We start from the raw sequence: 14,851 nt of genomic DNA, 5'->3' as shown, positions 1-14,851 counted from the left end.
CAATTTGGCAGGTACCAGGGAAGCTGGGGGACTGCCTGGGGACCACTGGTGTCCTTCCCATCTTTAGCACCAGTCAGACCTCCAGAACCTTGACTCAACCCCGTGGCACCTTGTATACTGAGATGTAGTTCCTTGTGGAATATTCGAAGTGCGTGTAAAGGCATCCTGAGGTTTCCTGAGTTTGAATCGGTGAGAAATCATGCTGTGGCCATCATAAATCCACATCCTCCAAGGGGAATGGGCCACTGAAACAAAAATGATTCTCCCCTTAGAGGAACAGACCAAGTCATGTTTCTGGACCCCTAACTCTGAGGCATGAGATGTGAACACACGGGTGGGAGAGTAGGTGCCTGGCCATGTCCTGTCACATCCCGGATGCTCAGTGCATGTGGCTGTGTATGTGTTGTCTTTGACATTTGACCTATTCCAGAAATGGGACGTTCTTCCCTAGACCAGGAGGTAGGGCTCTCTTCTGTTGTATATCTCTGCCCAGGGCTTGCCCGCATGCCTGTGTGTTTGTTTGTTGGCTCATTTGTACCCTGGCCCTTTGTATCCCCAGCCCCACCCCACAGTATCCAGCAGCCAGACACCTGCTATCCCCAAATGCTGCCACAAGCTCAGCACCAAACCTTGATTTCTCCAAAGCCCTTTTACAGCAACTCCTTCATCTCCTCTCTCCCCTTCTTCCCTTCTCTTTCACTCCATCCTCTTCCTTCCTGCTGTCTTGCCTTCCCTCCTTTGTTGCCTTTTCTTCTCCTCTTCCCCTTTCTTCCTCCTCCCTTGCTCCTCACTCTTTGTCTCCCAACTATGCGTCTCCTCGTCCTCGTTCCCTGCCTCTGTCTCTGACCCACTGCATCTCTCTCCTGTCTGGCTCTCCCCTGGGTAGTTCCAGAAACATACCCATATATGGCCTCCATGTCAAGGATCACAAATGATGATATCACGTGAGGGCCAAAGCTCCGGGATCCTCTCTGAAGTGAGAGTCTGTATTCGATGCACCCGGAGGAACGGAAGGCAGGATTGCAGCTTCCTCAGTGCAACCTCCAAACAGGAAATCTGAGATGTATAACATCTTATAGTTTGGCTTGTCAACGTTGGTCATGCGGTGGCCCCAAAATAAACTCCCTGCTTCAAAGGAGAGCGTTTCAGAACTGCCTGGCAGAGCAGCCAGAAGCTTGGGGCCAGGGCAGAAGGAAAACTCGGGGAGCATGTTCTGAATTAAGACACTTTCAAGAAAATCCTTTGTATTACCCTGAATTGTACCCTTGTTTCAGAGCCTAACAGGTAATGCATGCTTTCAACTTTCTTATACAGATCTTGCAAAAGATTCTTTGGCTGGTGGGGATTTTCGGCTGCAGTACTTACTGGAAACCTCTTGTAGTCAAACTGTGATGTTGCTTTTCCCTCTCTCTCGTATTTTCTTGAGTTATACAGCACGCTGGTGACTTTCGTTTTGGATGCAATGAACAGAGACTCAGCAATTTGCATGTACTTACCCATTCTTCTGGAGGACTCTTGCTCAGAATATCACTCTGCTGTGCACTTCTAAAAATGGAAATGCAAAAGGACTTATCAATGATGCTATTGTTGGGTCTGTAGGTCTTGGGCAGTATCTGTGTCAGACAAGTGACTTTCAGAAATGCTTTCAGGTCGGGCGCACAGATAGAGGTTTTCATGGGTGGGAGTTAATTTAATGTAACTGTTGCAGAGTGCCTAGGCATGCACGGTATTGTGGGAGACCATAGCAGCCAAGGTGCCATGGGCTCTGCTTTCAACTGTTTGGGGATTAGGAGAGGAAATGGAGGAATGTTATTTATGTGAGATCCAACAAAGCTGTGGAATGCAGGGATGCAAGAATACCATGCATGTGTGTGCACACGCGTATGCATGACACATTTAAGGAGGCCATGGCCTTTGAAAGGATGGGTGGGATGCCTCAGGGTGGAAACAGAGACCTCCGCGTGGAGGAGCAGCTTGGGCAAAGGCAGAGAAGTCAAGGGACCTGGGGTGATGGTGGAAAGTGAAATGTGGCTCTGGCAAAGGGTTCTGCATGTGAAAAATGGGGGTGAGGCTAGAAGGGGAGGCCAGAGGGAGAGGCACATCCTTCCAGGCCAAGCAAGAAGTTGGAACACTTTCTGAGAGTTTTTGAGCAGAGGACGGCATGCACATAGCCACATGCATTGAGCATCTGGGATATGAAGGGACACGGCCAGGCACCTACACTCCCACCCGTGTGTTCACATCTTAGGCCCCAGAGTTGGAGGCCCAGAAACATGACTTGGTTTCTGGTGCCTCTAGGTGGAGAATCATTTTCATTTCAGTGGCCCATTCCCCTTGGAGGATGTGAGATTTGGCTTCGGTGGCTCTTCGGGAAGCCAGGGGTATGCACTGGAATGAGGAGGCAAGGAGGCTGGTGACTCCTAGGGAGGGCAGGTAAATGAGGAAGGCCTGAAGCAGGGCAGAAGCTGAGCCCCTGCACAGGACAGGAATGCTCTTCTGAAGATAAGCTTGTTTCGTGAGGCGAGGGCTTGAGGGGGCTCAGAGGGACGCAGGCAGAGCCAGCTGGGGCCAGCACCCCCGCCACAGCCCTGACCTCTGCCTGGGCAGAAGCACCATGAGGCAGCCAGTGGCAGATGCTCAAGGCACTTCCAAAACAGTTGGACGGGTCCTGACAGCTGGTGGCAGGCCCATGTGCTGCACAGCGTCCCCAAGAAGCTGGCAGCAGCTCCGCTGGGTGCCATGCTGGTTTGCATCATCTGTTCTTGCACAAACAGGCCAGGTCATGAGTGCCTTGTGGTGGCGGGGGTGGGGGACACTGTCTAACCCACACATGGTGACCTCACAGTGAACAACAACACAGGCCATACCAGCAAGCCTTTGTTGAGCACTGGCCCAAGCTTGTGTGCAGATTTCTCTCATTGACTTCGGTCAAGGCTACCATGAGTTACAGGTGATCGTTACTCCCATTTTCAGGTCTGGAAACAGGTTATGAGAGCTTAAAAGTCTTGCTTAAGGCTGGATGGCTGCAAGTGTTGGAGTCAGGAATCTGACCTTTTGGTCTGCAAGGTCCACATTCAAAGCCCCAGCGTCCTGTGGCCTCTCAAGGTACTGTGGCAGTGGTAAACAGGACCATCGTGCACCCAGGGGAAATGTCTCTGGCACAGTCAAGGCATCATAAGGTGCCCGTATATTGTGGACAGGCTAGATCCAAAGAGCCTTCCCAAAGGAGGCACAAAAATATCTCTGGGCCTGCCCAGCGTCCTTCCATTTCTGCGCTGCAGAGGATCAGGCTGCCCACAGGAGCCAGCTGTCACAGGAGTGGCTTGTGTCTGTGGTTCTCTTTCCTTAGCACCATTGTTTGGAATAATTAACGCCCAGGAATATAAATGAAGTTATTAAGAGCTTTGTGGTTCGGAGGAATGTTTTTGGGGAGGTGGTGCTGAAATAAAAGTAAATTGAAATTCCTAAACTACCTGTTTTTTAAAAAGAATGGGACATAGAGGAGTAAAAAAGGAGAGAGGAAAGCAGAGAAAAGAGAAGAGAAAGATTTAAATGGAGGCGGGGTCAGGGGAACTCAGAGGAGAGAGGATAAAAAAGGAAAAAGAACCTCGCCGATTTGGGTGAGATCTAACTTAAAAGATTTCCAGCCAGCCCTGCAGGTGAGGAGGGGCTATGGAGGATTCCCCCTGCCCTGCCTGAGCCTTCCCGCTCTGCTGCCTGGAGTTAGAGCCTCCAGAACCCCCTGTGTCTTCTGCCACTAAGGAACCAAGGTGAGGGTCCGCCGTCTTTGTCTGCCCAAAGGACAGAACAGGGCTAGGCGGGCTGTGCTAGGACAGGGGTGCTGGGGAGGCTCAGAGGTGGACTGACCAGCCCCGTCCACCCCTGTTACCCCCACCTTCGGTCACTGGCACAGATGGCAGATCCTGGCATTGGTAGAGCCTGGGCAGAATATGGGTCAGGGGCCTGGAATCCTGTGTCCTGAGCTGTGAGTGTCTGAGCCACACAGTTGCGGGGAGGGGCCAGCCTCTGGCAGGGCCAGGAGGCAGCAGAAGGGCCCTTCACTCAGGAGGTGGAGAAGAAGGTCACCCACGGGCCTGGAGACTCAATAGCTCAGGGGCCCAAAGAAGTAAACTGGAAGCTTGACCTTTGTGGGTGCTTTTCTTAGCTGGTGGTGTGGGCACTGCCGCAGGTAGTGGGCATGTCCTGTGCAGAATGGATGCTCATCATTGCAACAGGGCACTTTCCACATTAAAAAAACCTTCTACAGGGAGGTTTCTCCTGTGTTTTTCCTTCTTCCCTCTCTTCCTCTCACCATCATTCTTGCTCTCTTTTTGGAGTGGCATTCTCAATGTACATCAATAAGTAAATAAATTACCAAGACTTTTCGTTAGGGTCTTAGACTCTTCGGGAGAGATTCACCAAGATTTGGATCAGCAAGAGGCGCTCCATTTCAGATGCAGCCTCAGTCTCCTCCTCTATACAATGGGCACAGAGTGTCTGCTGGCGTGGGAGCAGAGCCAGCTTTGGACAGGTTCAAATCCCTGGTTGTCACCTCCTACAGGGTTATGTAGGGGCAGTCACACCCCTACTCCATACAAAGAGAAGAGCCCTGTCTTGTGGAGTCAGCTGGGGCCTGCAGCCCTGAGCACACCTCTTGAATCACCTCCAGCAGCCCCAGCCCAGCCTTGGAAGCCCCAAGGCCCTGGCACCCGAAAGCTGGGAGCTTGAAATCAGCATCAAAAGGTCTGAGATGACGCAGCCAGTGGTGGTGGTGGCTGGGGGTAAACTGGAAGCTTGGCCTTTGTGGGTGCTTTCCTTAGCTGATGGTGTGGGTCTGAGCAAAGGCTCAAACTCCTAGCAGCTGTGAGGCCCTAGACACCAGGCCCCAGGGCAGCCAGAGGCTTGAGAGCACTGCCCCCATGGCCAAAGGCCCACCCTGGCTACGACTTGGCCACTCATAGGGGTCAAGGGCAAGGTGGCTGGGATTCCATTCCCCCTTCCTTACCAAGGCCAGATCATTTCTTAGCCAGAGCAGAGATGAAGCCTCCAGAGGGATGAGGTTTAGGGTCACAGAGCAACTGACTCCTTGCCATGCCCTTAATGATGTGTCAGAGGGCCTGATGTAGACGGCGCAGGCTGACGTGGTTTCAACCTCTGTACCACATACATTCCAGGACTTAGTCTCCTCATCCACGCCATGGGAAGACCACTCTTCTCCCTAGTACTGAAAAAGTAAAATGAGGCAACCTGTGAAAGTGGCCTGGATGGAGACAGGACAAGGACCCACAGGCACCAGCTTAATTTTTATTGATTAGGTTTTAAAACAACAGGACCCGGGAACGGAAGAGAACAACGTCCTACACCCCCGAGCACTCCAGCTGGAAGCGTTTCCTTGGGTTTCCTAGGACCACCCTGGATCCTGGGGGGAAAGGCAGATCAGAAAGATAAGTTTTGGCAGAAGGAGAGAGCATTGCAAGGAAGGAGGTCGAGTGCCCTGGGTGCCAAGGAACAGCCCAGTTCCCGACTCCTCGTGTGTCCCCAGGCTAGCCCAAGCAGCCAGGCTTCAGGATTGCCTTAGCTATGGGTCATGTGATATTTGGGAGACCTTGAAGCTTTTGGAGTAGATTTATAGAGAGTATGTATATGTGTGTATATTATATATATAATATATATTATATTATTAATATAAAAATATATAATTACCTATTATATACTTATATATTATGTTATTATGTGTGTATATTATATAATATATATAATACATGTAGCGTGTATGTAGTGTTTTTGAATATGAACACACACACACACACACACACACACACACACACACACATAGTCTTCAGTTTGATTCTGGCCTTCACTCAAATCTTGAAAAACATCCGGCGGTTGCTATTCATTGTGTGGGATGAATACTTGGTGTAAAATCAGATGTAGCCTCTAGTCTCTTCCTTGTCACTTTCTCCCTTAGTGTGCCTCAGTTTCCTCATCTATAGAATAGGAACTATAATACCCTTATAGATTTATTATGTGGTTCAAACTAAAGACAAATATGAGAGAGAAATTCACTGCAAGGGAAGGTGTTATGGTTATGATTCTCCCCATACCTGCTGCAGTGGGACGTAGTGACCTGAGGGTGACACGTGGATCTGAACCACAGGCTTTGCATAAGAGCTAAACCTAAAAGGTACAAGTGAACCCTAACCAAAATACTCGTGCAGCACTTGCTCTGTGTCCAGCACCGTTAAATGAATTACGTGCTCACTAAATGGCTGCTCTTGTCATTTGTTGGCAGTCACCTCGTGCAGAAATTCAAGCCTCCAAAGTCTAGGGCAGCAGATGATGTGAGCAGAGAGGGCAGGGGGACAGGAGGGTTCCTGGAGAGTGGGGAATCTGAAAGGAGTGTGCAGAATCCATCCTGCACCCAGGCTGGCTTCGGGGGAGGGCGTGGAGATCCCCCTTCCTCCCCAAGCTCCAGCCCCATGATTGACCCTTGGGACCACCCGGCAGGCTCTGCGCACAGCCCGGGGAGCTGACAGTCACAGCGGCAGTTTTGACCACAGCTGTCACGCGAAGGCTGGGCTTGGGGCTCATTTTCACTTTCACTCTCAATCTTGTTAAATGGAGGAGAGCTTGTGGGAATTCAAATGCCTTGGATGGAGCCTCCTAGAGAACCGCCAGCTGGGCACGAGTTTCAGGTAGCATCCTCCCAGCAGGAACAGGTTTAGGCTGTTTCACCCACTTTCTGGGATCATGGCAGAGAATCGCAGCATCTTGGGACCTGTGGAATAACACGAGCAGATTTTTAGGGGCCACCAGCTGTGTGCCAGGTGCTCCACATTTATACCTGTCACCTCATTTCACCTGACACCTCCATAGGCAGGATGCCATTAATATCTTCATTTTATAGATGAGCAAAGTGAGGCACCGAGTAACCTGCTTCACATCACGTGGCCAGGAGGTGGCAGAGCTAGGGTTGAGTATAGGCAGTGGGGCACTCGGGCCGTGCCACCGTCTACCACTGTGCAGTAAACTTCTCCATAACAGCTGTGCTTCCAAGGGCTTGAAGCACTGTCATGATCCTATCGTTCATTCACCCGTCTGTCCGGCATTTATTCAATACCTATTGTGTACCTGACTTTGGGTTAGTTCCTGGGGTTACAACATGAGTGCGACATAGTCCTGCTCCTCAGAAGTTTCTAGACTTTCTAGAGAGACAGGACCATAGCAGGCAGTCCAAGCAGTAGAATGTGAAGGGGGCCCTTGGAGGCAGCAGAGGACTCTCAGCCATCAGGGAGGCTTCCTGGTAGAGGAGATGCTGGAGCTGTTTCTGGAAGGGCACCTTCAGGGCAGGGTAGGCTGACGAGCAGCTCCATCCACAAACACAGCCAAGGATGCTAAGTGGCTTGTGCAGCCTCACACACCCGACCCAAGTCCCTGGCATGACCCAAGCCTCTGGTGGAGCTTGGTGTGTTGGAGGATGGCTGCCAGCCTCCTTCTTGGCCCCGCCTTCCCAGCTGTGTCTCCTCCAGCCCCCAGTTTTCTGCTAAGACATCTGGAGAGTGACCACCTCCCACCCCAGCCCCTCAAACAACCACATAGACCCACCCCATCCACCGCCAGTTCCCGGGCAGACCCTGGCTGTCTGCAAACCTGGGTTGGTAGAGAGGGGAAGGTACTAGGAGGAAAAGACCACTTTTTAAATGCAATTTTGGTCCTCACTATAACCCTGCCAGGGTCCATGTCTCTTTTCCCATTTCACAGATGTGGAGACTAAGGCCCAACTTAGAAGACAGCCGGCTGTGAATGAACCAGGTACTGCTCTGAGTGGATTTGCCTGAGTAATTTACGTGGATTAACCTAAGTAACCCTGTCACAGCCACTTTACAGATGTCACCTGGGGAAAGTTGGGGCTTCTCAAGAACCAATGTTTGGGGTTCTGCAAAGAGGGCAGGAGAGGCACTCCTGAAGGCCCTGCGGGGCCAGGCCTCCCTTGCTCCACACCGGCCTTGGACTGGCCCCTCCCTCTACCAGGAAGCCTCCCTGATGGCTGGGCAAGGGCTATTAGACTCCTGCTTTCCTTGGGAAAGGGCTATTTTTGATTCCAATCAGCCTCCCAGAGTGTCCCTTGAGGCTGCTGGCCTCCCTCCAAGACTTAGGCCCAGAAGGCTGCCCAACCCCCAGACAGAGGTCTCAGAAATCAAGCTGGGCAGCATCTTCATGACAAGGGGAAACTGAGGTCCAAAGAGGGGCAAGGCATCACCCGAATCAATGCCCTCTCCCAAGAGATAGGTGCTCTGACCTTGTCCATTTTACAGATGGAGAAACTACTCTTCCAGAGGCTCTCCTGGCTAACAACCAGCAAAGCTGGGATGTGAACTCAGTCAGGCTGGATCCACACACTGCTTCATAACTTCCCCCTCTTGCTAGGGCTGAGCAGCACCTCCTGTCCCCCAGGAGACGCCACCATAGCATCCCTGACAGTTGTCACCAGCCTACTGCATCCGTTCAGGGACAGGGAGTTTCCTGTCCTGAAGCGGCCCGTGCATTGCACACTTACTAACAGCCAGACCCACAGCTGAGCCTGTACACACATGAGCCCTTTTGACTCTACCACCAACCCCATAATAACACTTGCTAATATCTCCATTTTATGCATTTTATCCATTTTACCCATAAAGGTGGGTAACTTACCCAAGAACCCTTGAAGGCTGAGGACCTCAGTGGGAAAAGCAAGAGATATGTGGGTCCACAGTGGGGTAGGAAATTTGCCTCCTCAAAGGCAGAGTCCCTCTCTCTCAAGTAAACTCCATAACAGCTGTGCTTCCAAGGGTTCGAGCACTGTTGTGGTCCTATCATTCATTCACCTGTCCATCTAGCATTTATTAAATACCTTTTGTGTACCCAGCCTTGGGTTAGGTCCTGGGGTTACAAATATGACATAGTCCTGCTCCTCAGAAGTTTCCAGACTTTCTAGGGAGACAGGCCTCTAGCAGGTATTCCAAGGAGTAGACCTTCTCAAGGTCCTGTCAAGGTTAAGCCCTTCTCCTCCCTCTGCATGTACCCTCCATGCAGCAGGCAAAGAGGCTGGTATGGTGCCCAGGGCACAGATATAGGCCAGGGGGTGCTGGGCAGCTGGGAGGATAGCTGGCTGCAGCTGGATGAGGACAGGTCTGCTCCAAACCCATGTGTGTGTCAGTTGCTTGGGTCAGTGTTCCTGGAATTGCCAGAAAGAGCATTGGATTTGAGGTTGGAAGATCAGGCTTCAAATCCCAGCTTTCTAGCTGTCTGTCCTCCTATAAACCCTTCCCCTCCCCCTCTAAACCTTACCTGCCTCATCTGTAGAATGGGACCAATAACGTATGAGCATCAGGGTCCTTTTGGAAGGAGAGCGGCTGTAGAGGAATTAAGTTAATTCAGTGAAAATCTTCCTACCTTCCAGGGCTGTGTGAGGGTAATGACATGGATAATTGGCCAATGTAAAGTCTCTGAGTGGTGTCAACCCATGGGAGAGGCTTGGGAAGGGCCTGGTGAGTCTGGAATTAGCTTCGGGATTGGTGATTCTGGGTGACCATTACCTGGCTGCCTTCGCCTCCAGGAAGGCACATGGTCAGGGAAGGGCCACTGCCGCCATGTGCTGTCTATGAGTCTCTGGCCCATACCAGGCTGCAGGGCCAGCAGCTGCCTGGAGATGATGAGGGGTCCCCACGAAATAATCATGTTACCCCTTACAAGCTGCCTACACATCTTAGCTCACATATGCTTCTACAGCATAGCGAAGTAGCTTATCTCCTTCCCATTTTTATTGATAAAGGAACTGAGGCCCAGAAAAGGGGAAGTGACTTGCCCCAGGTCATATAGCTAGTAAGTTGCAGAATTGAAAGTAGACTTAGGGGTCCTGACCTCCAGACTCAAGATCCCTCCACTCCCCCTGGGTTTTCTGTTCCCCCATGGCCAATACTAACATCTTTTTGTCGACATGGCCATAGGGGATCCCCAGGGACAGAGAATTTGAGGTTTAATAGCACAGAGCCAAACCAAACGTCTCGCTGAGTTGCAGACTCTTTAGAACTGAAAAATCTGCGGAAAACTTCCAGCCCCAAATCCTCCTTTTGCAATGAGAAAACTGAGGCCCAGAGTGGGACAGGGACTTAGCTGAGGTCACAAAGCACTTTGGCATTAGCAGGGCAATTATAGCTCAGCCTATGACTCTTAGTGCAGTGCTCTTCCCCCTTGTGCCCTGGCTTTGAGCAGACACCTTTAGATGGTGGCACCAGGATGCCAGGCCAGGTCCTGGGCACCAGCACTTCCTGCTAGTTTAGCACCATGTGCACGGAGCCCCTACCTTGCAACCAGGTGGTGGGGTATGTAAAGCCAAACCAGCTTTAGAGAAGAGAAGGGTGTCATACCTCACTGGGCAGAGCCCCTTCCCCCCCACTGAAGGCAGACCTGGGCCAACTCAGACCTGGCAGGGACCCCAGCCTCAGAGAAGCAGCAAAGGAGTGGGAAGCCAGGCCTGGGCCAGCTGGAGATGGGGGCTCCACTCAGCTGCACAGGTACCTCCTGCCAGTACGAGGGCCAGAGGACAGGCTCTAGTCTACCCTGCCATTTAACAGATGGAAAAACTGAGGACACAAGAGAGGAAGAGAGGCGCTCATGGCTGACTTGGGACAGAAACCCAAGTCCCTGGGTTCCCTGTCCTGGGCTTCTTTCACAATAAATAAAACTGCTGCTACTGCTGTAAATAACAGCACTCCAAGCATCGGGCATAAAATGATTGTGAGGTCATGACCCTTCCACTCCTCTAGTGTGGACCACAGACTGGCCACCTGACATATTAATCTCATTGAGCAGGGGTTCTCAACTCTGGCCACACACTAACATCACCAGAGAAGCCTCTAGCATTGCATTCCCTGGGTCCCAGCCCTGAGGCTTTGAATTCATTGATCTGGGGCTGAACCAGGTCCTTGACATGTTTTCAAGACTCTCAGCCAGGCCTGAGAGCCATCTGTTAAGATGATTTGACTGCCTATAAGAGAAAACCCAACTAACATTGGCTAAACCACAAGGATCTTCAGTACCTAACAAGTAGGCTAGGGTGGGCGGACCCAGCATTGGTTCAGCAGTTCTGCAACATAATGAAGGACCCAGAAATACTATTATTCATTATGCCAAACTCATTGTATCAACCTGTCATTCACTGTCCCCCTCATGGTCACAAAATGGCTGCTGCCACTCCAAGCGTCAAGTCCTCCAAGCACTAAGCAGAGGTTGGGGAAAGGAGTCATTTTGTTCACTACTCTGTCTTTTATTAGAAAGGAAAGTCTTCCATAGGAGCACCCCAGCAGATTTTCTGTTATAACTCTTTGGATAAAACTAGGCTACAGTCCCATCCCTAGACTTGTCACCAGCTGAGGCGGTGAGATTGTCCCACCTGGCTTGAAGCAGTCATGACTCATCCATGGGACAGGGCACCCTGTTGCCTAGACAAAGCCAGGTTCTGCTATCAGGGAAGATGGGGGAAATGGCCATTGAGGGGACCTTCCACAGGATCTGCCACACCCTATGAAAATGGAGCTGTTTGGCCAGCCATACGGTGAACTTTGACCTCCTCACATAAGGTGCTGGCCTTGGAAAGAGGATCCAGGGTCAAGTCCACCCATGAACTACTGACCACAGCTCAGGAGAAGTTCCTCTTCCCAGAAGGAACTGGGTAGGCTTCCCAGAAGAGGGGCACTTGCCCTGGGCCTTGAAGAAGGAGAAGGCTCCTCTGAGGAGGTTGGGCTCAGGTGCCCGGGTGTGTTCTCTCTGGGGCCTAGGCTGAGGGGCAGCAAGCTCCAGTGGGAGGCTCTTCTCTTGGTGATGGCAGAGGAGCAAGAGCAAACCCCAGTGTACATACTTGTCATGTGTATCCTTGACGCATGTCCATCAGCCCTCACAGGCCAGGGCAAGTCATGCATATTGAGACCCATATCAACAGGGAAGGGTGGGGAAAGATCTGCCTTTAGGGAAAGGGAGTGAATATTTGCTGAACAAATCAAAGTAATGCACTGGTATTCGGGGTATTTTTTAGAGGGCCATGTGATTCAATGTTCAGCCAGGACCAAGAACCATTGACCCACACAGTGTGAGTCAGCCAGCCAGAATGAAAATCAAGCTTAGTTGATTCCACTTCATATTCTTAAAGCACTGGCACCCAACTGGAGTCTATTACTCTTTGAGGCATTTTTAAGAAAAGAGTCACTGGAATTAACACGGGACGTTATTTTAATGACTGATTTTAACTAAATCATGTGATTTGAAGTAATGGGTCTGTGTCTGATTCATCTCTGGTATTCTCAGGCCCATCACAGTGCAAAGAAATGGAGAAATGCCAGGATCTATGCTCTTGGTAACTGGTATGCAATCCTGTGTAAGCTCCATGAGGGCAAGGATTTTTGTCTGTTGGAATCATCGTTGTATCCTCAGTGCTTAGAAGAGTGCCTGACACAGAGTGGGTGCTCAACAAGTGAGCATAAATACATGGATAGATAGGTTATCTGGAATGGAAAAATAAACAATGGATGAGTGGATGATTGGATAGATGGATGTATGGTGGATGTGATGATGCATGAATAAATGGATGGCTGGGTGGACAGACAGGATAATGGAGGGATGGGAGGACAGTTGGATGGATGGTTGGATGGATAGAAAGATGAATGGATGGATGAATGATGAGTAGTGCTGAGAGAATAGACAGATAAATGGTCAGATGAGTAGACAGATGGATGGATAGGAGGATAGATGGAGGGTGGTTGAGTGGGTGGTTGGATAGTTGAATATATGTATAGAGGGGTGGATGGATGGGAAGGTAGATAATATACAGCTCGGTGGGTAGATGGATGTATGGGAGGATGCATAAATGGATGGATGGTGAGATGGGCTGGTGGGTAAATGAATAGATGAGTGGATGGATGGATGGATATATAGATGGATAGGTGGTTAGGTGGGTCATGTGACCAATGAATAAATTTAGAAATGAATGTGTTACTGTCAGTGAAATGCACACCCTTCCCTGAGGGTAAACATAGCTCTCCTGCAAAACTGTTCATGACCAGGATGGTTTTGGTTTCCTCACAGGGTTTTCTGATTTGCTGTTCCCTCCTCCCCACTGGGTGTCTGTTCTGGAGGCCAGGGTGAGAGGTGGAGGAGGATGGCCACGCAGATCAGCACTCGGGGCAGCCAGTGTACCATTGGGCAGGAGGAGTACAGCCTGTACAGCAGCCTGAGCGAGGATGAACTGGTGCAGATGGCCATCGAGCAGAGCCTAGCGGACAAGACAAGGGGCCCAACCACTGCTGAGGCCACCGCGTCTGCATGTACCAACCGCCAACCTGCCCATTTCTACCCATGGACCAGGTGAGCAAGGCGAGGCTGATGAGGGAAGTGGGGCCATCCAGGACATCCACAGACTGTAGATCCCTAATGCTGTTAATCCAAAACCACGGTATCCTGGTCTCTAGGTTGCCTTTCACACCTTTCCCATTTACATTTGTTATCTGAACTTACCGAGCTCTGGCTGTGCCAGGTACTGAAGTGGGTGCTATACACACTCTGCCTCCTTTCATCCGCTTAAGGACCCTCTCAGTGGGCTCTGGGTTATAGACCCATTTAAAAGAGGAAACTGAAGCTCAGGGCTGAAAAAGAGGTCCGAGGTCACATAGCCAGTAGATAATGCTGCCGAGATCAGAGCTGCCTGGCTCCCTATCTTACAATACAGCCTCCCTTGAAAAACATATCTGGTGAGCAAGGGATGTCTGCCCAGCAGAGCCATCCTGTCTCCTTCTTCTGGCTCCCCACTCTCAGCCCCACCTCATCCTCTCAGTCACAGGACTTTCTAAAGCAGCGCCATCCAGATATGACACCAGCCACAACTGCAATGCACGGATGCAATTTTAAAGGTTCCAACAGCCAAAAAAGTAAAGAGAAACAGGTGAAATTAATTTTCATTGATAGTTCACATCTGAAGTATCACCATTTCCACCAAGAGACTTATATTTCCATCAATATAAAATTATGAATGAGATTGTTACCATTTCTTTTTGCCCATCAAGTCTTTGAAATCCAGTGTGTATTTTACACTCACAGCCCATCTTGATTCAGACTGGCCACGTTTCAAGCGCTCCCTAGCACATGTGGCCAGTGACTACCTTATCAGACGGTGCAGATCTAGACGACACCTCCTTTGTAGGAGGTGGGAGCTAGAGAGGTGATTAAGCAGAGCGGTGATTGATCTCAAAATGCATTTGGAAAAGACCTCTATAAGCCATAAAATTGCTTTTGCTCCCCACCCCCGTCCCCAGCCAAGGTCAAGTGTGTTTGGGCATGAATGGCAGGGCATGGGAATTGCTGTGACAATTGTGTTGGTGTTACTTTGAGGCATGGGCCACAAATCTCATTACGTACAGCAGCCAGCTGGCTCCCTGCGTGACCTCAGGCAAGTCACTTAACCTCTGAAAACCTCAGCTTCCTTCTCAAATAACAACAACAACAAACAGACTTTTTCCGATGTGCAGTCACCGTCGACAGGGGACGAAGGTGGGTGATGGTGCGTCTCAGCCCTGTCCCCTAAGTGACTTTGCCCTTGTCGAGGCTGGACCATCTCTGTCAGGCTGGCTGGGCAGAGGCCCAGAGCTGAGGAGCCCCTTTTAAAGGGGAAGGCAGGCAGCTACTTTGGGCAGCCGGAAAGAGTACGAAGACTCCAGGTTACTAAGCTGCCCCCGAGGATGTTCCATTCTGAAACCCAATCTGAGAAACAGAAACCTGAAGCCAAGGACTGGGTTCATCTTGGCTCATGCTCAAGGTGGCCCTGGTT

General features: G+C 50.7%; 1 protein-coding gene across 2 annotated transcripts in view; it reads left to right on the top strand.

Annotated features, from left to right (window-relative positions):
• The first annotated feature begins 946 nt into the window (after positions 1-946).
• The window catches only part of ASB2 (ankyrin repeat and SOCS box containing 2), a 42,335-nt gene continuing 28,430 nt past the window's right edge, over positions 947-14,851 (top strand). Inside the window, exons 1-2 of one of the 2 annotated variants that reach the window (XM_001151280.6) lie at positions 947-1,284; positions 13,117-13,395. In XM_001151280.6, coding sequence (XP_001151280.4) covers positions 13,190-13,395 — 206 coding nt within the window. In that variant the 5' untranslated portion in view covers positions 947-1,284; positions 13,117-13,189. The remainder of the gene's footprint in view (positions 1,285-13,116; positions 13,396-14,851) is intronic. The other variant, XM_063793099.1, reaches the window with a different exon arrangement.

The sequence above is a fragment of the Pan troglodytes genome, chromosome 15, assembly GCF_028858775.2.
Source record: "Pan troglodytes isolate AG18354 chromosome 15, NHGRI_mPanTro3-v2.0_pri, whole genome shotgun sequence".
Lineage (NCBI taxonomy): Eukaryota > Metazoa > Chordata > Mammalia > Primates > Hominidae > Pan > Pan troglodytes.
The sequence above is the reverse complement of the archived record's forward strand: the minus strand, read 5'-3'. Positions and strand labels throughout refer to the sequence as shown.